The sequence below is a fragment of the Oryx dammah genome, unplaced genomic scaffold (assembly GCF_014754425.2).
Source record: "Oryx dammah isolate SB20612 unplaced genomic scaffold, SCBI_Odam_1.1 HiC_scaffold_1, whole genome shotgun sequence".
NCBI lineage: Eukaryota > Metazoa > Chordata > Mammalia > Artiodactyla > Bovidae > Oryx > Oryx dammah.
Window position 1 is genome coordinate 37,914,787 of NW_024070185.1, and position 23,423 is coordinate 37,938,209.

Genomic DNA, 23,423 nt, shown 5'->3' on the forward strand with positions numbered 1-23,423 from the left:
TAACGATGAGCTAAAAGTAATAGTCAAGTCTTTCATCATTTAACTACAATAGTACAAGGAAGAGGATAAAAGCAAACTAAGTGTTGACACCCTCCATTTCATTTTCTGCTGTGGAATTATGAACTGATGAAGTTGAAGTTGAATTACGAACGAGAGGCTCCTACAATTTTATGAACTGTGGAGCCCAAAGGAGAGGAAGATGGAGAAGGGCTAGAAGTGGAAAAATACTGAGTATTGTGTTGGAATGGGAAAAGCATTTTCTAGGGTCCCTGATAAGGAGACCTCCTAGTGGAGATATCTGGACAAGGATACAGAGTATATAAGAGTATGGCTGCAACTCCCTTTAGAGACTGCAGTGCATTGGCTGGTGTGGGAGAGAGGCTTTTCCCTATGTGGCCTGCCTGGTAAAGCCTTTGTAATTGCCTATTGTAGGACCTGAAAAGCCACAAACAGAATTTTGGCAAGAAGCTGGACTCCTCATTCACTATTCCTTGTTCTGCAACCTTAGCCCAAGCCACTGTCCTCTTACCTCTGAAACAGCCTCCTTACTCATCTTGAAGACAGGCTTGCCATCCTCCGGGTTGTTTTCCATAAAGCTGCCTAAAGGATCTTTGTAAAATAGAAATATGATCTAATCATTCCTATATCATCAGATTCTCTAAAGGAAATAGACTTTAATTGAGATGGTTCAGATGAAAACTTTCCATAGAAAAGTTTCTTACAGAGATGTGAGCAAAATTAAGGAGACTAGGAACAGGGGAAGTCATATCCATCTTTAAGGCCTGTAGGGTCAAGAAATAGTTACTCCATGAGAGCTGGAGACCCAGGAGAGATAAATAGTCACTGACAGATACAGCACTGAAGCAAGAGGGCATGAGGCATAGACAACTCATTGGCCAAACTGAACCAAAAGCCAGCAGGCAAGAGAAACTGGGTGGTGGACCCTGTGGAGATCAGCTGTCCACGGCAAGATCAAGGCAAAGAGTAGGCTTTCATGTAAGGGAAACAGAGAAGAACCAACACAATACCCCTGCCTAAACCTCACCAATGTCTTCACTGTGCTTACAGATAAAGTCCAAGATCCTTGATATGGTTCTAGCTGTTTCCTGATCTAGACTGGGTCTTCTTCACCAATTTTATCACATATTTCCCTCTCTTCCTGCTCTATACTTCACTCACGTCAACTTTGGGTCTTTCATATCCAGGCCTTTTAAGAACTATTCTCTCTTTCAGAAATATTTTCTCCACTCTACCTTTTTCTTCAGTTTTATTGAAATATAATTGACATACAACACTGTGTAAGTTAAAGTTGTGCAGCATAATGATTTGACTTACATGCATTATGAAATGATTATTACAGTAAGGTAAGAACCTCTATCATTTCATAGAGATACCAAACTTAAAGACAAAATTCCTTATAATTAAAATTCTTAGGATTTACTTTCTTAGCAACTTTCGTATATAAAATGCAATTACATTTATCATGTTGTATACTACAATCAGTCACTCTCACTTTAACCTAGATGCAGTGAACTCACTTTTTCAATCTCATTAAATGTCCCTTCCTGCAATAGGTCTATTCTTACATGACCCTGATTGGGTTTAGTGCTTTCTCATGGATTCCCATATCCTACTTCCACATCAAAACCTTAAGTGAACTTCCTGTCACTCCCACTACACTGTAAGCTTTAGGGAGCACGGATTCTATCTATCATGTTCACCATTGTATCTTTGGTGTGCCTGGTACTGGTAAGTACTTACTGAATGAATGAGCATTTATTAGATTTCACATACTTGTCATTCACTACCTTTTCCATTGATTTCTTTTTTTTTTTTTCAATTTTAAAGAATTTATTTTCCCATTTGTAGAGTAACATTATTGTAAAATCCACAGTTATTGCAACACCTGCACTGCTTAAAAGAACTCCTAAGATTTTTTTTTAAGTATATTTTTTAAAAACCGAAACAAAATAATGTACATATTCTCTCAGAACACTGTGTCATTAAAGTCCATGTAATATCAGTCTGTATAAATCAATGTGATGTTACATAATATACATGATCTGATTTTTATCCTAAAAGCTTCTGACCATGTATATGATATCCAAGATAGATCCAATGCTTTTAATGTCAGACTGCAGAGACAGTTACGATCCTAAACAAAAGAAGGACAACTTTATATACACAACAGAAGTCTGACAGTTTAGCTGTTTGCAGCATCTGCTTGACGAGGCCATCCTTCTTCTTCAATTCCAGAATCATACTCCTCTTCAGAGGATTCTTTGGTTGGAGCCCGGATGTATCCTGGTTCCTTCTTTCCTTCTACTACTTCTTTGTCAACCTCCACACATACAATATCAGAATTAGGAACTTCGAACATTGGTTCTAGTAACAGCTTTTCCATAATGGACCGGAGGCCTCGTGCACCTCTTTTTCGTTCTAGTGCCAATCTGGCTATAGCTTTTAAAGCATCTTCAGTGACATTTAGTTCACACTTATCCATGCTGAATAAGGCTTGGTACTGAGGGATAACAGCATTACGTGGCTCAGTTAGTATTTGTACAAGTGTTTTCTCATCTAGGCTATGCAAAGGAACTACCACAGGCAACCGTCCCACAAACTCAGGAATCATGCCAAACTCAATGAGATCTCTGGCTTCCACATGACGTAATAAACGATCTTTTTCTTCAATGTCTTGGTGAGTATTCGATTCTCCACTTCGATTGGCAAGGTCAGCAGCAGCTGCAGCCCTTCTACCTTTTCCCAGATTAGATGGTGTTCCAAATCCAAGATACTTTTCATTTTTCCTCCTGCTGATGATTCTGTCCAAACCATTAAAAGCACCAGATGCAACAAACAGAATGTTTGTTGTATCAACTTGTACAGTTTCTCCACGTAGCTTCCGGGAATTCTTTTCTGAAACATTGACTATCGTGCCTTCCAATAGTTTTAATAAGCCTTGCTGAACGCCTTCTCCACCTACATCCCGTAACTGATGAATGCCTGGCACACTGCCAATCTTATCTACTTCATCCAGAAAGACAATTCCTTGTTGTGCTTTTTCTACATTATAATTGGCATCTTGGAGCAGCTTGGCAATCACAGATTCAATATCTTCACCTACATATCCAGCCTGAGTCAAAGTGGTACAGTCACAGATAGCAAAAGGGACATCAAGGCATTTAGCTAGAGTTTGTGCCAGAAGAGTTTTACCTGACCCAGTTGGTCCAAGCAGCAAAATATTACTCTTTTCAAGTTTGATGTCATCGTGGGAAGAATCCAATACTTCACCTCCTCGTTTTTCCTGAGGTATTTGTTGATTTACCTGTTGCTGCACTGATGCTCCTAAAGCATTACCATGTGGGCTAATTCCAGCAATCTGAAGCAACTTTGTAAATCTGTACTCATCCTCCCGTCTTCTTATTTCTAACTCTCTAGGTGTTAATGATGTCTGCTTCTCAACTTCTGCCTGCTGTCTCAGATTAGCTGGGATATTATTATATATTCTCTTGTAATGATTGTATACAGCAACTGAAAGCACCTTCTTGGCAAACGACTGGCCAACAACGTACTTGTCGAGGTAGTTATAAATCTTCTTGGGGGGAGGAGGCGGTTTCTGTTGGAATGCCAATTTTACAGCTTCTGCTGCTGATTCAGGTTCTTTAATTATGCTTTTCTTTGAGTCTGCTTCTGATAACACAACAAAAAAATGATGACATTTTTCACACTTCACAAAGCAGGTGGATGACACGAAGGTCTCTACGTGTGTGCATAAGTCGCCACATTTAGGACAGCGAAGCTGGTTTCCACCTTTCCCAGAATTCCCAGAGCCTGATTTCTTACTGCTTCCCTCACTTGCTGATTTCTTATTTCCATCTCCAGAGCCATCTTTACTTATCCCATCTCTTGAGGCAAAGTATGCTGGTGTTTCTGTAAAAGCTCTAAAAGGAGCTCTTCGTAGAAGCTGAGTTTCAAAGGTCCCAAGCCTTCCTAAAACTGGTATATGAATACGACTACAAGAAATACCTCTTTGAGCGGAGACGAGCGATGAGCTAAAGATTCGCGCGGCCGCCGCGCCGCAAGTACAAGCTCCGCAGCCCGACATCTCCGCGGGGCCTAGGCCGGGGCTTCGCCCCCAGCGGCCCTCTGGGTCTCAGCGGCCGACTCTTTCTCGCAAAGTTCGCTCCCTTAGCTTTGGAACCTCTTGCCCGCTCTAGGCCCAATGCAGCGTTGACCCGCTTGGCACCAGGACCTCCGCTCTCTTCGTGCCCCACTGCCGTCTACTCAATAGACACCTAACCCCCCCCACCCTCCCCCTCCTCCTTCCCCCGCTCCCCGCCTCCCCGCCCACCGGGCCCCAGGAGCGTGCGCGAGCCTCCATTGATTTCTTTTTGTATCTATTTAACGTAGAGAGTTTATTAGGAGAGGCTGCTAGATTTTATCAGTGTCTTTTCAGCAAGTGTTCATGTAGTCATATGGCTTTTCTTTTTAATTTTCTGTTGTAATAAATTATTGATTTTAGACCATACACTTGGATTCCTTAAAGTTTTACCATCTAGTAATAATACGTGTAATTCATTTTATTAGATGCTAAATTTTGTTTGTTGATAACTTACTTAGAATTTTTATATCTAGATTCATTAGTGAAAGTGGCCTGAAAGTTTTGCTTTTTCATGCTCTTTAATTGGTTTCAGCAAAAGGATTATGCTGGCTTATAAAATAAATAGAGGAGCTTAAACTGCATCAGAATTACCTGTTATTTAAGAGTTAGAGCACAGTTATGAAAAATCGATCCTTGTTTTATTTTTTTAATATAAATTTATTTACTTTAATTGGAGGTTAATTACTTTACAATATTGTATTGGTTTTGCGATCCTTGTTTTAATGGCTTTAATAATCATCTGCATTAGTTTCCTATTGCTACTGTAACAAAGTAGCACAAAATTAGTAAAACAACACAAATTGATTCGCTCATAGTTATGGAGGTCGAATAAGCAAAATCAGCTTACTGGCTAAAGTCATTAGGGCTGCACCTCCTCTGAGGGCTCTGGAGAAGATTCTAGTTCCTTGTCTTTTTCAGCTTCTAGAGGCCACTTACATTTTTTTGCTCCTGGTCTTTTCTTGCATCTTCAAGCTAGTAGTGTAGCATCTTCAAGCTAGTAGTGTAGCATCTTCAAATCTCTGCTTCCCAGACACACTGTCTTCATTTATGGTCAGATCACCTTCTACCTCCATCTTATAAAGATACTTGTTATTACATTTGGGGCAACCTAGATAATTAAATAAAATGCTGAAGTTACACCTGCAAAAATCTCTTTGCTACAAAGGGTAATGTTCACAAATTCCAGGTAATAGAACCTGAGTGTACTTGAAGGTCATTACTTTTCCTACTACTCTTCTTATTATATACAAACCCTTGAGATGGCAGGAGGAGAAGGGGACGACAGAGCATGAGATGGTTGGATGGCATCACCAACTCAATGGACATGAGTTTGAATAAACCCCGGGAGTTGGCGATGGACAGGGAGGCCTGGCCTGCTGCAGTACATGGGGTCACAAAGAGTTGGACACGACTGAGTGACTGAACTGAACTGAGATTGCATCATTTGGACCAACCAGATAATGTAGGATAATCTCTTTATCTTCCAAACATAATCCTTTGACCATATAAAACAACTCATTCACAGATTCAGGGACAAGCACACAGACCTCTTTGGGGGATCATTTTTCAGTCTACCATATTACCTTTCAAATCTTTCCTGTGGAAATTGGTCTTTTGATGTTTTATACTTCTTTAGGTCAGGTCTAGCCATTTCCATTGTGGAAGGAAATAATCAATTTCTCTCTACTCCTAAAATTTGTTCCTGTAGATTTGTATAAAATATTCTCATAATTTTTATTTATTTTTAATTAATTTATTTATTTTAATTTGGGAATGATTACTTTATAATACTGTGATGGCCACAGGTAAATCCCTTTTCATTCCTCATCTGGTGTAATTTGGTTTCTTACAATATTTTGCTAGAATTAGGTTTGTGAAGGATATTTTTATTGATATTTTCAAAGGAGTAGCTTTTAAATCAACATTTTTTTCTGCATTTTTTTTTCTGTTTAATCCATCAATTTTAGGTTATATTTTATTTTCCTAGTTTGAATACTCATTTGTTCTAATTTTTTTTATCAAGTTTTTAATTTTTCTTCACAATTTGGAAATGCTGCTAAAATGTTTATACATTTCTTGTCTTACTAAACAAATAAGCCTAACAACCATTCTCATAGTTAAAATTCATTATTAAAAGCAGCAGTTCTAATTCAGCAATGAAAAAATACCCTTGAGGGAGGCAAAGTCATTACTCCTAAACTAAGTGGGTCAAGATTGACTTCTGTTCCTTCTAATTTTTAAGATCATCTTTATATTATATATTTCTGATTTTATTGGATTATAATGAGTGTCTGGTTTTAAAACCTTTGTTGTTTTATTTTTTTATTTTTTCCACCAAATATTAATTTTTATAAATAAATAATGCTCAGGTAAAATACATGTTATCGACTCTAAATATATAGGTTCTATATGTATCTATTAAGTCAAGTTTTATTTACATGTTAAATTTTCTGTATTATTAGTTATTCATTGTTTAGAAAATTAATTCTTGAAGAAGCATATTAATATACATGATAGTTATATTGCTATTAGTGTTTTCTTTGTTTATAACAGTTTTTGCTGCATGCAGATTTATTTATTTATTTTTGAATCCACCATGGGTGTACATGTGTTCCCCATCCTGAACCCCCCTCCCACCTCCCTCCCCATCCCATCCCTCTGGGTCATCCCAGTGCACCAGCCCCAAGAACCCTGTCTCATGCTTCGAACCTGGACTGGTGATTTGTTTCACATATGATAATATACACATTTCAATGCCATTCTCCCAAATCATCCCACCCTCACCCTCTCCCACAGAATCCCAAAGACTGTTCTATACTTCTGTGTCTCTTTTGCTGTCTCTCATACAAGGTTATCATTACCATCTTTCTAAATTCCATATATATGTGTTAGTATACTGTATTGGTATTTTTCTTCCTGGCTTACTTCACTCTGTATAATAGGCTCCAGTTTCATCCACCTCATTAGAACTGATTCAAATGTATTCTTTTTAATGGCTGAGTAATACTCCATTGTGTATATGTACCACAGCTTTCTTTCTTTCTTTCTTTCTTTTTTTTTTTTCATCACAGCACTGTTTATAATAGCCAGGACATGGAAGCAACCTAGATGTCCACCAGCAGACGAATGGATAAGAAAGCTGTAGTACATATACACAATGGAGTATTACTCAGCCATTAAAGAGAATGCATTTGAATCAGTTCTAATGAGGTGGATGAAACTGGAGCCTATTATACAGAGTGAGGTAAGCCGGAAAGAAAAACACCAATACAGTATCAGTTCAGTTCAGTTCAATCGCTCGGTCATGTCCAACTCTTTGCAACCCCATGAACTGCAGCACAGCAGGCCTCCCTGTCCATCACCAACTCCTGGAGTGCATTCAAACTCACATCCATTGAGTCGGTGATGCCATCCAGCCATCTCATCCTCTGTCGTCCCATTTTCCTCCTGCCCCCAATCCCTCCCAGCATCAGAGTCTTTTCCAATAAGTCAACTCTTCCTATGAGGTGGCCAAAGTACTGGAATTTCAGCTTTAGCATCATTCCTTCTGTCATGCAAGTGTATATTCATCGGTTCTTTGTCTCATCACAGCAAAGATTTGGAGCAATGGACATTAAAGCCCTTGGCGCGTCACAGCTCTTGGGTCTTGAACAAACCGTGTTATAGCTCTTAGGCAAATCAGTGTTACAGGTCTTGGGAGAGGGGAGAGAGAGAGGGAGAGAGAGAGAAAGAGCGCACGCACGTGAGAGAGGAAGAGAGAGAGAGAGAGAGAGAGCACGCACGTGGGAGAGGAAGAGAGACAGAGAGAGAGCACGCACGTGGGAGAGGAAGAGAGAGAGAGAAAGAGCACTTTGGCTCCTCCTTTTATATGTTTTCCTCCACCTGGGCCTGCCCTATGCAAATTGGGCTTAGCCAGGAGTGCTGTTTCTTCTACCTGAAGTCTTCACTCTGGTCCTCGGACCTTCCTTTGACCTTCCTTGTTTTTTTAGCCATCTCCATTTTGGACTCCTTTTCCCTATTCTACCTACCTAACATTCCCCCCTCAAGAGATAGGAGGCCCAATTCTTTGGGAATAGGGGTGTCGAGGTCTTTCTGGCTACTTCCTGCTGAACTTGGGTGGCGAGGGGTATTGGGCCTCCCCCTCTTGCTAGTCTCAAGCCTCAGAGTCCTTATAGTGGTGTCCATCTAAGGGTGTGATATTTTTCATCATCGGCTGTAGTTTTATACCTTTGTTGAACTGGCACTGTATGTTGTAGCTTGTTGACAGGTGTATTGAGTGTCCTCTTCTGTCTTCTTCCATGGCTTGACTCGTGTGTAGTGAATCCAAGAGTCATGTCCTGGTACCTTGACTGCTGGTGGAAAAGGCTTAACCTCTATGGTCTCAAAATTGGAGACTACTGCATACCCGGCTCTTCTTTTTCCATCCAAGACAAAGCTGCTTCCATCAGTGTACCAGATTTCCTCAGGATTGGTCAGAGGATCGTCTGACAATCCCTCTCGGGGTTTTGTCCAGTGGTCCAAGGTTTCTTAACCAGAGGTCTTCTGGGATCTGAGACTGGGCTGCGTGAGCTTTCTGCTGAGTTTGTTTTTTGCTGTCCCAGTTTCCAGCACGATGGGCCTTCCCCTGCACTGGATTTTCTTTACGTTCTGCCTCTACTGCGGGAGCTTCGCTGAGTTGGCCTCCGGCTGTGCTTGGCCTCTTCCACGCGGAGGTTGTTTCAGCCAGGTTACATCCGAGTCACGGCACCATAGATGTCACGCAAGTGTATGTTCCTCAGTTCTTTGTCTCATCACAACAAAGATTTGGAGCAATGGACATTAAAGCCCTTGGCGCATCACAGCTCTCAGGTCTTGGACAAACCGTGTTATAGCTCTTAGGCAAATCAGTGTTACAGCTCTTGGGAGAGGGGGAGAGAGGGGGGGAGAGAGAGAGAGAGTGCACGCATGCACGCAGGAGAGGAAGAGAGAGCTGTACCACAGCTTTCTTATCCATTCATCTGCTGATGGACATCTAAGTTGCTTCCATGTCCTGGCTATTATAAACAGTGCTGTGATGAACATTGGAGTACACGTGTCTCTTTCAATTCTGGTTTCCTCGGTGTGTATGCCCAGCAGTGGGATTGCTGGGTCATATGGCAGTTCTATTTCCAGTTTTAAGGAATCTCCACACTATTCTCCATAGTGGCTGTACTAGTTTGCATTCCCACCACAGTGTAAGAGGGTTCCCTTTTCTCCACACCCTCTCCAGCATTTATTGCTTGTAGACTTTTGGATAGCAGCCATTCTGACTGGCGTGAAATGGTACCTCATTGTGGTTTTGATTTGCATTTCTCTGATAATGAGTAATGTTGAGCATCTTTTCATGTGTTTGTTAGCCATCTGTATGTCTTCTTTGGAGAAATGTCTGTTTAGTTCTTTGGCCCATTTTTTGATTGAGTTGTTTATTTTTCTGAAATTGAGCTGCAGGAGTTGGTTGTATATTTTTGAGATTCTTTGTCAGTTGCTTCATTTGTTATTATTTTCTCCCATTCTGAAAGCTGTCTTTTCACCTTGTTTATAGTTTCCTTTGTTGTGCAAATGCTTTTAAGTTTAATTGGGTCCCATTTGTTTATTTTTGCTTTTATTTCCAATACTCTGGAAGGTGCATGCAGATTTATGAGAGTTGTATTTATTTTGTAAATTATACCTTTTAAAATAACTTGGTGCTCTTTTTCATGTGCAATTTTTTTATCTTAAATTCAATTTTAACTAATATTAATATTGATATTCCTGCTTTCTTTTTTGCTTAAAATTACCTATTGTCTTTCTGTTTATTCATTTTCAAGCTTGATCATTTTGTTTTAAATGTTAATTGTAAGCACAGTATATCTCATTCCTTTAAACAGATCTAGTTTTATTTTTGATGTACAATATTATATTAGTTTCAGGTATGTAAGATATTCAGTATTTTTATACATTACAAAATGATAATCTGCCAGGGTCCAGCCCCGGTGGATCCAGGGTAATTCGAAGGGGAGATGGAGTAGGCGTCCTGGGAAAGAACTTATTTAATTACAGATATAAAGAGAGATTAGAAAAGGATAGTGTAGTAGGAAATATTAGTGGAGAAAAAGATGCTGAATAACTTGGTTTACGTGGAATACCAATAAAACTCCAAGACAAGGAGTTTGCACCACCTATGTAGGCCACAGGCATCTTTCTGTTCTCCCGAAGGAGAGGAGACACTGAGGCCTCCCCGGTCAGATTTTAGAAGCCCAGGCAAAATTAGCAGGCTTGGCAAGTATCCACGCTCCAGATGGGAATTCAGCCAGAAGGGGAAAGAAAGAATGACACGGGAGAATCAGTCTTTCCAGAACTGATCCGTTTTCTTTATTTTCAAGTTTGCTTATATACTTTTTATTATACATAGGGATGAATACAGAGTCACGCAGGATCAGCAGACCTGACCTTTATCAAAATCAGGTGCTTCATATAAAAGTATACAAAGGTCTTAGGGATTTTACATCATCTTCTGGCCATGAGGCCTGCTGATATTTTATGGCCCTTTCTGAAAATGGTCAGTCAACCAGAAAACTTATTTTTTCCAGGGGTGATTTTTTTCTTAAACCTGGCGCCACCCTCTGAAGGTACCAGATAAAGTTGAATTCCTATAGAGTGAGGGTGCAGGGGGTTATAATCAAGAAAAGGAATTTACTTAGCCTAAGGTTTAACATGATTAATACCAAAGGTTAATACTTATTTCTTCCATATGCTAGTTATATTCATTATAAGGGCAGGGAATATGGAGATTTAGCAGCAAATATTGGCTCAACAAATGAAAAACCCTTCACCAATATAATTTCTAATCAACCCACTATACTATACTAATAATTTTCTAACTTCTCAAAAGAATCTGTATTTAGAAAGTTTAAAGCATCTTGTGCCTCTCACGGTTGGGAGGCTGTAAATCACATGTGGCTGGATGAATCTGCTCAGGCAGGCTAGAGAACCTTCAGAGGAGTTTGTAAGTTGAAACACTCTTGTTATGCCCAGGAATTTTTATTGACTGGAGCTGCAAGTTAACTCCTTCTCTGAGAGAGGTGGGGGGGGCAGCCCCCCATAAAGTCAGAGGTGTAGGTGAGAGCATAAAACAGTAAAGTAGGCAGATTCTGGTTTTGGCGGTAGATGCTCGGGAACAAGGGGTCTCCTGAGGTTTGATCCCGCCTTTGCATAATGCCAAGCCTCCTTCCTCATGACCTTTGCCACGGGCAGAGTTCCTCACGCTGGCTCCCGGCAATAATCATAAAAAGTCTAGTTACCATCTATCACCATATGAAGTTATTAACAATATTATTGACTATGTTTCCAATTCTGTACATTGTATCTTCATGGTTTTCAATTTTATAACTAGAAGTTTGCACCTCTTAATCTCCCTCAACTATTTCACTCATCCCCCTACCCCTCTCCCCGAAATCACCAGTTTGTTTTCTGTATTTTTGAGTATGTTCTATTTTATGTCTATTCATTTGTTTTGTTTTTTAGCTTCCACATATATGTAAGTAAGTAAGCAAGTTAGACGTCTAACTCAATGAAAATATGAGCCAAGGCGTGTAGGGCCACCCAAGACAGATGGGTCATGGTGGAGAGTCCTGACAAAATGTGATCCACTAGAGAAGGGAATGGCAAACCACTTCAGTATTCTTGCCTTGAGAAACCCATGAACAGCATGAAAAGACAAAAAGATAGGACACCAAAAGATGAACACCCCAGGTTGGTAGGTGCCCAATATGCTATGGGAGATCAGTGGAGAAATAACTCCAGAAAGAATGAAGAGATGGGGCCAAGGCAAAAACAACACCCAGTTATGGATGTGACAGGTGGTGGAAGTAAAGCCTGATGCTATAAAGAGCAATATTGCATAGCAACCTGAAATGTTAGCTCCATGAATCAAGGCAAATTGGAAGTGGTCAAACAGGAGATGGCAAGAGTGAACATTGACATTTTAGGAATCAGCGAACTAAAATTGATTGGAATGGGTGAATTTAACTCAGATGACCATTATATCTACTACTGTGGGCAGGAATCCCTCAGAAGAAATGGAGTAGCCATCACAGTCAACAAAAGAGTCCGAATTGCAGTACTTGGATGCAGTCTCAAAAATGATAGAATGATCTCTGTTCGTTTCCAAGGCAAACCATTCAATATCACAGTAATCCCAGTCTATGCCCCTACCAATAATGTTGAAGAAGCTGAAGTTGAATGGTTCTATGAAGACCTACAAGACCTTCTAGAACTAACACCCAAAAAAAAGATGTCCTTTTCATTATAGGGGACTGGAATGCAAAAGTAGGAAGCCAAGAAATACCTGGAGTAACAGGCATAATTGGCCTCGGAGTACAAAATGAAGCAGATCAAAGGCTATCAGAGTTTTGCCAAGAGAATGCACTGATCATAGCAAACAACTTCTTCCAATAACACAAAAGAAGACTCTACACGTGGACATCACCAGATGGTCAGTACTGAAGTCAGATTGATTATATTCTTTGCAGCCAAAGATGAAGAAGCTCTATACAGTCAGCAAAAACAAGAACAGGAGCTGACTGTGGCTCAGATCATGATCACCTTATGCCAAATTCAGACTTAAGTTGAAGAAAGTAGGGAAAACCACTAGACCTAAACTAAACATACCATTTAGGTGTGACCTAAATCAAATCCCTTACAATTATACAATGGAAGTGACAAATAGACTCAAAGGCTTAGATCTGATAGACAGAGTGCCTAAAGAACTATGGACAGAGGTTTGTGACATTGTACAAGAGGCAGTGATCAAGACCATCTCCAAGAAAAAGAAATGCAAAAAGGCAAAATAGTTGTCTGAAGAGGCCTTACAAATAGCTGAGAAAAGAAGAGAGGCTAAAGGCAAAGGAGAAAAGGAAAGATATATCCATTTGAATTCAGAGTTCCAAAGAATAGCAAGGAGAGATAAGAAAGCCTTCCTCTGTGATCAATGCAAAGAAATAGAAGAAAATAATAGAATGGGAAAGACTAGAGAACTCTTCAAGAAAACTAGAGATACCAAAGGAAAATTTCATGCAACGATGGGCACTATAAAGGACAGATATGGTATGGACCTAACAGAAGCAGAAGATATTAAGAAGAGGTGGCAAGAATACAAAGAAGAACTATACAAAAAAGATCTTCATGACCCAGATAATCACAGTGGTGTGATTACTCAACTAGAGCCAGATATCCTGGAATGTGAAGTCAAGTGGGCCTTAAGAAGCATCACTATGAACAAAGCTAGTGGAGGTGATGGAATTCCAGCTGAGCTATATCAAATCCTGAAAGATGATGCTGTGAAAGTGCTGCACACAATATGCCAGCAAATTTGGAAAACTCAGCAATGGCCACAGGACTGGAAAAGGTCAGTTTTCATTCCAATCCCAAAGAAAGGCAATGCCAGAGAATGTTCAAACTATTGCACATTTGCACTCATCTCACATGCTAGCAAAGTAATGTTCAAAATTCTCCAAGCCAGGCTTCAAGAGTACTTGAATTGTGAACTTCCAGATGTTCAAGCTGGATTTAGAAAAGGCAGAGGAACCAGAGATCAAGTTGCCAACATCTGTTGGATCATCAAAAAAGCAAGAGAGTGCCAGAAAAACATCTACCTCTGCTTTATTGACTATGCCAACATCTTTGACCATGTTGATCACAACAAACTGTGGAAATTTCTTTAAGAGATGGGAATACCAGACCACCTGACCAGCCTCCTGAGAAATCTATATGCAGGTCAAGAGGCAACAGTTAGAACTGGACATAGGACAACAGACTGGTTCCAAATCGTGAAAGGAGTACATCAAGGCTGTATTTAACCATATATGCAGAGTACATCACGCAAAATGCTGGGCTATATGAAACACAAGGTAGAATCAAGACTGCTGAGAGAAATATCAATAACCTCAGACATTCAGATGACACCACCCTTATGGCAGAAAGTGAAGAGGAACTAAAAAGCCTCTTGATGAAAGTGAAAGAGGAGAGTGAAAAAGTTGGCTTAATATCAACATTCACAAAACTAAGATCATGACATCCGGTCCCATCATTTGATGGCAAATAGATGGGGAAACAATGGAAACAGTAACAAACTTTATTTTGGGGGTCTCCAAAGTCCCTGCAGATGGTGACTGCAGCCATGAAATTAAAAGACGCTTGCTCCTTGGAAGAAAAGCTATGACCAACCTGCTGCTGCTTGCTGCTAAGTCGCTTCAGTCGTGTCCAACTCTGTGCGACTCCATAGACGGCAGCCCACCAGGCTCCCCCATCCCTGGGATTCTCTAGGCAAGAACATTGGAGTGGGTTGCCATTTCCTTCTCCAACCTAGGCAGCATATTAGAAAGCAGAGACATTACTTTGCCAACAATGGTCCATCTAGTCAAAGCTATGGTTTTTCCAGTAGTCATGAATGGATGTAAGAATTGGACCATAAAGAAAGCTGAGCGATGGAGAATTGATGCTTTTGAACTGTGGTGTTGGAGAAGACTCTTGAGAGTACTTTGGACTGCAAGGAGATCCAACCAGTCAATCGTAAAGGAAATCTGTCCTGACAATTCATTGGAAGGACTGATGATGTAGCTGGAACTCCAATACTTTGGCCACATGGTGTGAAGACCTGACTCACTGGAAAAGACCCTGATGCTGGGAAAGATTGAAGGTTGGAGGATAAGGGGACAACAGAGGATGAGATGATTGGATGGCATCACTGATTCACTGGACATTAGTTTGAATAAGCTCCAGGAGTTGATGATGGACAGGGAAGCCTGGCGTGCTGTGGTCCATGGGGTTACAGAGTCAACACAACTGAGCAACTGAACTGAACTATGAGCACTTTTATGGAATATGAGATTTAAACCTTGACAAGGACTCTTGAGTATAGGACAAACTGGGTGACTCTAAGTTACCTTCTAAGGTGACTCTTTAACGGTTGGAAAGAATCATGACTAATGCCAAGTTTCCCAGAAGATAACAGAGTAGGGAATAAAGAGGCAAAGGAAATAGCCATGCTGAAACAAATGTTATGTGAAACCAAAGACTCTCAGATGATGATGTGCCAAATAAGGGCTCAGAGTACATGTCGTTTCTCCAGATATTAGGAATGCACTGGTTAAAAGGATATCAGGATCATTAAGTAAGTTCTGCTTACTCAGGCTGTTGGTAGGAGATGCAGTCACAGAGCCAGGTTCATTAATGTCATGTGGATAATAGAGGCCTTGAAGTACTAGAAGTCAGGTGGTAGTACTTGACTACTTAAAGCCAAAGTGTCATAGTTTTCACAGTGACCAGCAAAATCAGAGAGGCTGCCAAGAAAGCTTGATCTTCAGGAGGTTATTGAGATATTAATGGAGTTTGAGACCCCTATAGGCAAAATACACAGGCGGTTATTTTGGCAGGCACTCAAGAGTATTGTGCAACCAAAAAAAGAAAGGGAGGAGGCAATCATGGAATACATAGAAGTTGAACACAGAAGTCCTAGTAGAGTTATGGTACCTTGCTCAGTTCTTAGATCTAAACCAATTTTTATACAGAGAACCCATTGACTGAAAATGAAGCTAGGTCGTGAGTAGGAGGGACCCTGAAACATGATGGCAAGCATATACTATAATGATTTTTTCAGTTCTTCCTTATGACCGTTTACTCAGATGACTGTATACTGGAGAAAAAGCAGTGCCCAGTTCGTTTGACCTAAAGAAAAGAGCTATAGTAGTAGGAAAAGCCAAGTAGAAACTTTGGAAACTGCCTTTCCCTAGCTGGCCAACCTACGAAGTCAAACACAGTATCACTTCCTTGTGGCAGATGGGAGGGCAGTGCTGGTGGAAATTAATGCCATTTTTAAAGACTTAAAGTCATACCAGTGATGGTCCCTATAGTATCTCCATTTAATTTATAAGTCTGTTCCCTGTATAAACTGACTAGATTCGGAAGGATGACTGTAGCTACTGCAAGCTCAACCAAGTAATAGCCTAATAACATCTTCTGTGTCAGACATGGTATACTTACTAGAATAGATGGATAAGGCCTTCAGTAAATAGTATGCAAACAACAATTTGGTAAATGTATTCTTTTCTATTATGATCAGGAACAGTATGATCTGGCATAAAAAACAGACTCATAGAATAATGGAACAGAATAGACAGCATGGAAATAAACCTACTTTAGAATTCTGTATTGGTTTTGCCATACATTGACATGAATCCATCACAGGTAAAATAATGAAATTGGAACTATATCTTACACCATGTACAAAAGTCAACTCAAAATCCATTAAAGACTTAAGGATAAGACCTGAAATCAGTATCCTCCCAGAAGGAAAAACAAGTAAGCCAAACAATCAGCACCCACTTTTAAAAAATGGGTAAATGACACAAATAGACATTTTTCTGAAGGAGGTGCACAAGTGATCAACAGATATATGAAAAAGGTGCCAGAAAACATACATGAAAATACAAATCAAAACTATAGTAAGATATCACCTCACACCTGTTAGGATGACTATTATTTAAAAATTAAAAAATAACAAATGCTGGTAAGGATGTGGACAAAAGGGAATCCTTTGTACAATGTTGGTGGGCTTGTGAAATAGTTCAGCCATTATGAGAAACAGTACAGCAACTTCTCAAAAAATTAAAAATAGAACTACCATATGATTCAGCAGTCCCACTGCTGAATATATATTCAAAGAAATATATATTCTTTGCTGGATATATATTCAAAGAAAATGAAATCATTGTCTTGAAAAGGCATTGGTACTCTCATGTTTGTTGCAACATTATTCACAGTAGAAAAGAAATGGAACAACCTAATTGGCAGTGGATGAATGGGTGTAGAAAATATGGATGTGTACTCACATGTAAATACAAACATACACAAACACAGAGAGTTTGAGGTTTGGGGTGGCACAAGCCCATCTCCTTTCAAGGCCTTGCAATAAACTTTTCTCTGCTCCAAACTGACATTTCATTTTGCTTAACCTCACTGTGCATCAGGCACAAGAACTTGCACTAACACAGAGAGAAACATTATTCAGCCATTAAAAAGAAGAGATCCTATCATTTATGGCAACATAGATGAACCTAGGGGACATTATACTAAGTGTAATAAACCAGACATGGAAATAAAAACATTGCATGATCTTGCTTATATGTGAATGTGAAATATGAAAAGAAAATTGAGCTTGCAGAAACAGAGAGTTGAGTGGTTGTTATCAGGAGTGAGGATGGGGGAAATGGAGAGGTGTTGCTCAAGGGTATGAACTTTCAGTTATGAAGTGAATAAGTCCTGGAATTCTAATGTGGCATGGTTACTATACTTAAAGTAAGGAAAACTTGAAATTTGTTTTTCAAAGACTCTTTCAAAGAAAAAGTTTGATCATTGTTATTTTTGTAACAATATCACATTGTTTTAATTATTATAGCTTTATTTTTTCAATGTATGTAATTGAATATTCATTCTGTATCATATCTAAGAATGTCTAAGATTTTTTTAAAAATCTTTTTCATTTGTAATTTCTCTCTTGTGTATTTGTCTTGCTTAATAGTAAGAAACCTGAGAAGTTAAATTATCTGCATGATTGCTTAAAGCAGAGCTTGTCAAACCTTTTGACCTAGGACACATAGAAAACAATTGCATTTGCACAACCACCTGGAGTAAGCAAAAAAGGCATCTCAAGTTCAGACTGATCTGGAGGGTTTGGGCTCTCAAAGAAAGGAATGCAAAGGGATAAAGCAGACGGGTTTCAATTTAACATAAGAAGGTGAGGGAGGGTAGGCTTCATTGAGAAGGTGTCATTTAAGCAAATTCATCAAGAATATTAAGAAGTAGTCATACAGGTATCTGGGGGAAAACTGTTCCAGTGTGAGGAAACAGCAGAGACAAAGGCCACAAGGCTAGGGTAACACATTTGGCCTTGAGAAATAGCAAGAATTCCTTTGAGGAAGGAAGAGAGTAAAGGGACATGCTGTGGGTTTGTTTAAAGAGGTGACTGTGGCATGTTAGATAGGACCTTAAGGCTCAAAGAAAGGACTTGACTTTTTATTCAGAGACAAATGGGGAGCCACCACAGGCATTTAGCAGAAGAGTGGCTTAATCTGAATAGACTGTAGGGTGTCTAGGGTCAAAACAGGGAGACTTGAAAAGAGGCTATAGCCATAATCCCATTAAGAGGTGATGGTGATGTAGACCAGGTAAGAGCAATGGAAGTGGTAACAAATGATTAAATTCTGGATCTTATGAAGGTTGACTTGGGTCAGTTGCTTAACATCTCTGAACATTAGTTATAAATCAGTAACATGAAGATAAATAGTGTTGGGGTCCTTTAATGGACCGGGACCTGGCGGTCTGGAGTTGACAATAAGAAAGTGAGACAGCCAGAGAGAGAGAAAGAAAGAAAGACACGGGGACCCAAGCTCTGATGGAGCAAAGGTGCTTTAATGATTTTTATGTGTGTATATATAGGCTGTTGTATAAGAAATTTCTTTCGACAATGATAAAGATCAGAAAACCAAACGTATAGTAACCGTTACCAAGGGAACAAGGGATAATAATGGTCATAAGGTCAGGAGACAGTCCATATCTCAAGAAAAAGGGGGGCAAGACTAAGCAGTCTTGTTATAAAGAGAATGTTTACTAAAGGAGACCCAAGCCTGTCTCACACAATGACCTCAGTCCTGAGAGCTGCGTGCAGTTCTACTTGCCTCCGACAGAGGCTGATAAGGAACAAAGGATTTATGAGGAACAGCATGTAGGAATCCTCCCGTTAAACATTCCCTGACAAAATAGTATCTACCTTGTATAGGTATTATGGGACTAAACGAGATAGTACACGTAAGGTGTTTAATATGGTGCATGGCTCAAAGTAAGCAACAGGGCATGGAAGCAAAAAGTCTTAAAAGAATTCAGAAAATCATCTACTCATTCACTTATGCCCTCCAAAATTACTAATTGAAATAAATATTTGTATTCTGAATAGAAGTTCAGATTTGAAGGGGTTATGGTTAAAATTCCTTGGAGAAGCCACTCAGATAAAACTGAGACTATAGAAACTTTTTTGAAGTATAAAGTAATTTGATGTTGGCTAGAAATGCCCAGTCACAATGACTGTAGGAGATTCCAACCATAAATCTTATTTACTAAAATGTCTCTTGAGAAGGACACACTTGTGAGTCTCTATTTTGCCACTCTCACAAATGCATCTTTCTGCATCTATGAAGAGTCAGATTACCCAGTAAGAGCTTTTAAGTCAAGAGAAAACTGGAGGGGAGAATTAGTTATAGCTGAGTCAGCATTTCAGGGTTAAACTTTCAGCCTTTCTATCCTGACTGACCTCAATATTTTGGATTCTATTATTTAACTTCAGTAGAAGATCAACCTTTCAATAATCCTGGTTTGTACGTAATTGAAGAAGAGTAGGAACTAAGAGCTACAGACTTACGATGAAGCATTTACTACTTGAGCAAGCACGTTGTTTTACTCACACCATACTCTGCTCAACAGACATTATGACAGTGGGGAGAAAACCTTTCAGATTAATTATTAAGAGATTATCCAGTTGGCCTTGAGTAATATGATTCTCTGAAATTCGTGCAGCAGAAATAAGTGGCTTTATGTGCACTCAGCACCTATGTGTTTATTATGTCTCTACTATGTCTCCATGAGCAGGTATTGAGCACAGAGGATACAAAGAAGAATGAGACATTAGGAACTGCATCTAGGAGGGGCTGTCAATCTGAGAAGATACCCAGGGACCATACTGCCAGTTCTGCCCCGACTAGACCCCTGGTCCTCTGGCAGAGATGTCTGCCCCAGGAAGATGCCTAGAGATGGGGATCTAAGGCCTTTGAGCTGGATGCCTTTGGTGTGCCTCTCGAGGTCCAGTCTCCACTCTCCACAACCCTTCTGATAATTATAGAGGCCGACATTATGGGCTGCTCCCCTTGGTAACTTTGCCCAGATTAGTTTCAAACAAATACCTGTTTCTCTCTCATGTGACACAAGGACTGAGAGTTGATAACACTTCTGTGGCTCAACTGTGGATATGGGGCACTACAAATCTGTTCCACATGTCTGTCTTCAAATCCAGGGCCCCTAGCTAAAGGATCAATCGCTCTTGGAACATACAGGAAGAGAGTGACGTCAGGGATTTTCGATCCTGGGCTCCCTCCTTAACCAAGTTTCTGTGCATTGGTGGATTCCCTGTACTGAACCCTCAGCTGCCACCTGACAATCCCTTCCTAGAGCTACACTTTCTGGGCCCTGCCCTCCTTCATGACCCTTCCAGCACAAAAAGCAGCGCCGTGCTTGGTTCCCCTTCACACTGCCCAGCCTTTTGAAACTGATTCTTTTGTTAACCCTCCTTGGGTTCCCTGTTTTTAGTGCCATGGTTTTCCTGCTAGGACCTATCTGACAGAGCCTGGTTACAGAGTTAGAGACTGCACTGATGCAGTTGTTCTCTGCAGGTAGATTAGGGCACAGCAGAGATCTGGGTGCCCTGAGACAGAAGAAATTAAATTCCAAGCCAGGAAAGAGTCCATCTAGCCAGCAGCTTTACTGCAGCCTCTGGGGTCTATTTTTCCCTTCTCTCTGGTTCCACTCTGGGAATGTAAAAAAAAAAAAAGAAAGAAAGAAAGCTTGATATTTGAGAGAAGTAGTTCACAACGCATTGGTGTCTGGACATTGGTAAAGTTCAGAAGCACCTAGATGGGTCCAATGTTCAGCTAGGTGTTCTAGATAATGACCCTGGCAGGTAATTTTTTGGGAGATGTTGGGATGGAAGGGGTATAGGCACAGTGTCCAAAGTAGTCTCTCTGTGGAACATCAGAACCCTCAACCACTTCAGAGCCCTCAAACCATGTGTGAAGGGTTTGTGATGGTTGGGACCTGGCATCTCTGAAGCACATGAGGCTGGAGTCTCACGCCAGTGCTCTTTGCTCTACGGTGGTCCTTTCCTGCAGTTCTATTTCTTTCTGCTATTCCATGATAGGTTAGTCTGACAACCTAGACTGCTGGCTTTGCATTCACTCCCTTATACTGTACCACACTGTATACAACTGGCTATATTCCTTGTGTTCTGTGCTCAGTCATTCAGTCCTGTCCGACTCTTTGCAGCCCTATGGACTGTAAGCCCACCAGGCTCTTCTGTCCATGGAATTTTCCAGGCAAAAATATGTTGTAGCTAATTTATTTATACATAATAGTTTGTATCTCTTAATCCCCTACCTCTACCTTGCCCTTGCCCACTTTCTTCTCTCCAATGGTAATGATTAGTTTGTTCTCTGTAACTGTGAGTCTGTTTCTCTTCTAAAAAAAATTTTTTTGCAGTATAATTGATTTACAATGTTGTTCATTTCTGCTATTCAACAAAGTTATTTGATTGTATATATTTGTGTATATATATTATTTTTCATATTATTTTCCATTAGCTTATCACAGGATATTGAATATACTTCCTTGTGCTATACAGTAGTAGTTGGTTGTTTATCCATTCTATATATAACAGTTTGTATCTACTAATCCAGACTCCCAGTACTTCTCACCCTGTCACCCTCACCCTTGGCACCCACAGTCTGTTCTCTATTATCTATGAGTCTGTTTCTGTTTCATAGATATGTTCATTTGTGTCATATTTTAGACTCCATTACAAGTAATATTATATGATATCTTTCTTTTTCTGACTTACTTCGCTTAAGTAATCTTACTTATTTACTTCACTTAATGATAATTTCTGGGTCCATCCATGTTCCTTAAATGACGCTATTTTGTTCTTTTTATGGCTGAGTAATACTCCATTATATATATATATATATATATATATATATACACACACACACAAATAAATACATTATATACAATTGTATATATAGATACACTACATCTTCTTTATCCCTTCATCTGTTGATAGACATTTAGGTTGTTTCCATGTCTTGGTTATTGTAAAAAAAAAAAAAGTGCTGCTATGAACATAGGGGTGCATGCAACTTTTTGAATTATAGTTTTGTCTGAGTGTATATCCAGGAATGGAAATCCTGGACCATATGACAGCTGTATTTTTAGTTTTTTGAGGAACCTCTATACTACTTTCCATAGTGGCTGCACCAATTTACATTCATAACAAGAGGGTAAGAAGGTTCCCATTTTATGGTGTCTTGTCTTATATTTAAGGCTTTAAGTCATTTTGAGTTTATTTTTATGTATGGTGTGAGGGTGTGTTCCAACTTCATTGATGTGCCTGTGGCTGTCCAACTTTTCCAAAACCACTTTTTGAAGAGACTGGGATTATGATGTTAAAGTCTCTTACCATTATTGTATTCCTGTCAGTTTCTCCTTTTTTGGCTGTTTTATTTGTTTATGTATTTGGATACTCCTACTTCCAGATGTTCAAGCTGGTTTTAGAAAAGGCAGAGGAACCAGATATCAAATTGCCAACATCTGCTGGATCATTGAAAAAGCAAGAGAGTTCCAGAAAAACATCTATTTCTGCTTTATTGACTATGCCAAAGCCTTTGACTGTGTGGATCACAATAAACTGTGGAAAATTCTGAAAGAGATGGGAATACCAGATCACTTGACCTGCCTCTTGAGAAATCTATATGTAGGTCAGGAAGCAATAGTTAGAACTAGACATGGAACAACAGACTAGTTCCAAATAGGAAAAGGGGTACATCAAGGCTATATATTGTCACCCTGCTTCTTTAGCTTATATGCAGAGTACATCATGAGAAACGCTGGACTAGAAGAAACACAAGCTGGAATCAAGATTGCCAGGAGAAATATCAATAACCTCAGATATGCAGATGACACTAACCTTATGGCAGAAAGTGAAGAGGAACTAAAAAGCTCTTGATGAAAGTGAAAGAGGAGAGTGAAAAAGTTGGCTTAAAGTCAACATTCAGAAAATGAAGATCATGGCATCTGGTCCCATCACTTCGTGGGAAATAGATGGGGAAACAGTGGAAGCAGTGTCAGACTTTATTTTGGGGGGCTCCAAAATCACTGCAGATGGTAATTGCAGCCATGAAATTAAAAGATGCTTACCGCTTGGAAGGAAAGTTATGACCAACCTAGATAGCATATTGAAAAGCAGAGAGGTTACTTTGCCAACAAAGGTCCATCTAGTCAAGGCTATGGTTTTTCTAGTGGTCATGTATGGATATGAGAGTTGGACTGTGAAGAAAGCTGAGCACTGAAGAATTGATGCTTTTGAACTGTGGTGTTGGAGAAGACTCTTGAG

At 39.8% G+C, this 23,423-nt stretch overlaps 2 protein-coding genes across 2 annotated transcripts in view; both read right to left on the minus strand.

Annotated features, from left to right (window-relative positions):
• Window positions 1–23,423, minus strand: part of LOC120863865 (interleukin-33-like) — a 169,212-nt gene that overhangs the window by 109,825 nt on the left and 35,964 nt on the right. The gene's annotated exons all lie outside the window — the stretch shown is intronic.
• Window positions 1,825–4,314, minus strand: LOC120863669 (ATP-dependent Clp protease ATP-binding subunit clpX-like, mitochondrial). Its single transcript, XM_040240158.1, has one exon. The coding sequence runs from the start codon at window positions 4,103–4,105 to the stop codon at window positions 2,204–2,206; it is 1,902 nt and encodes a 633-aa protein (XP_040096092.1). The 5' UTR covers window positions 4,106–4,314; the 3' UTR covers window positions 1,825–2,203.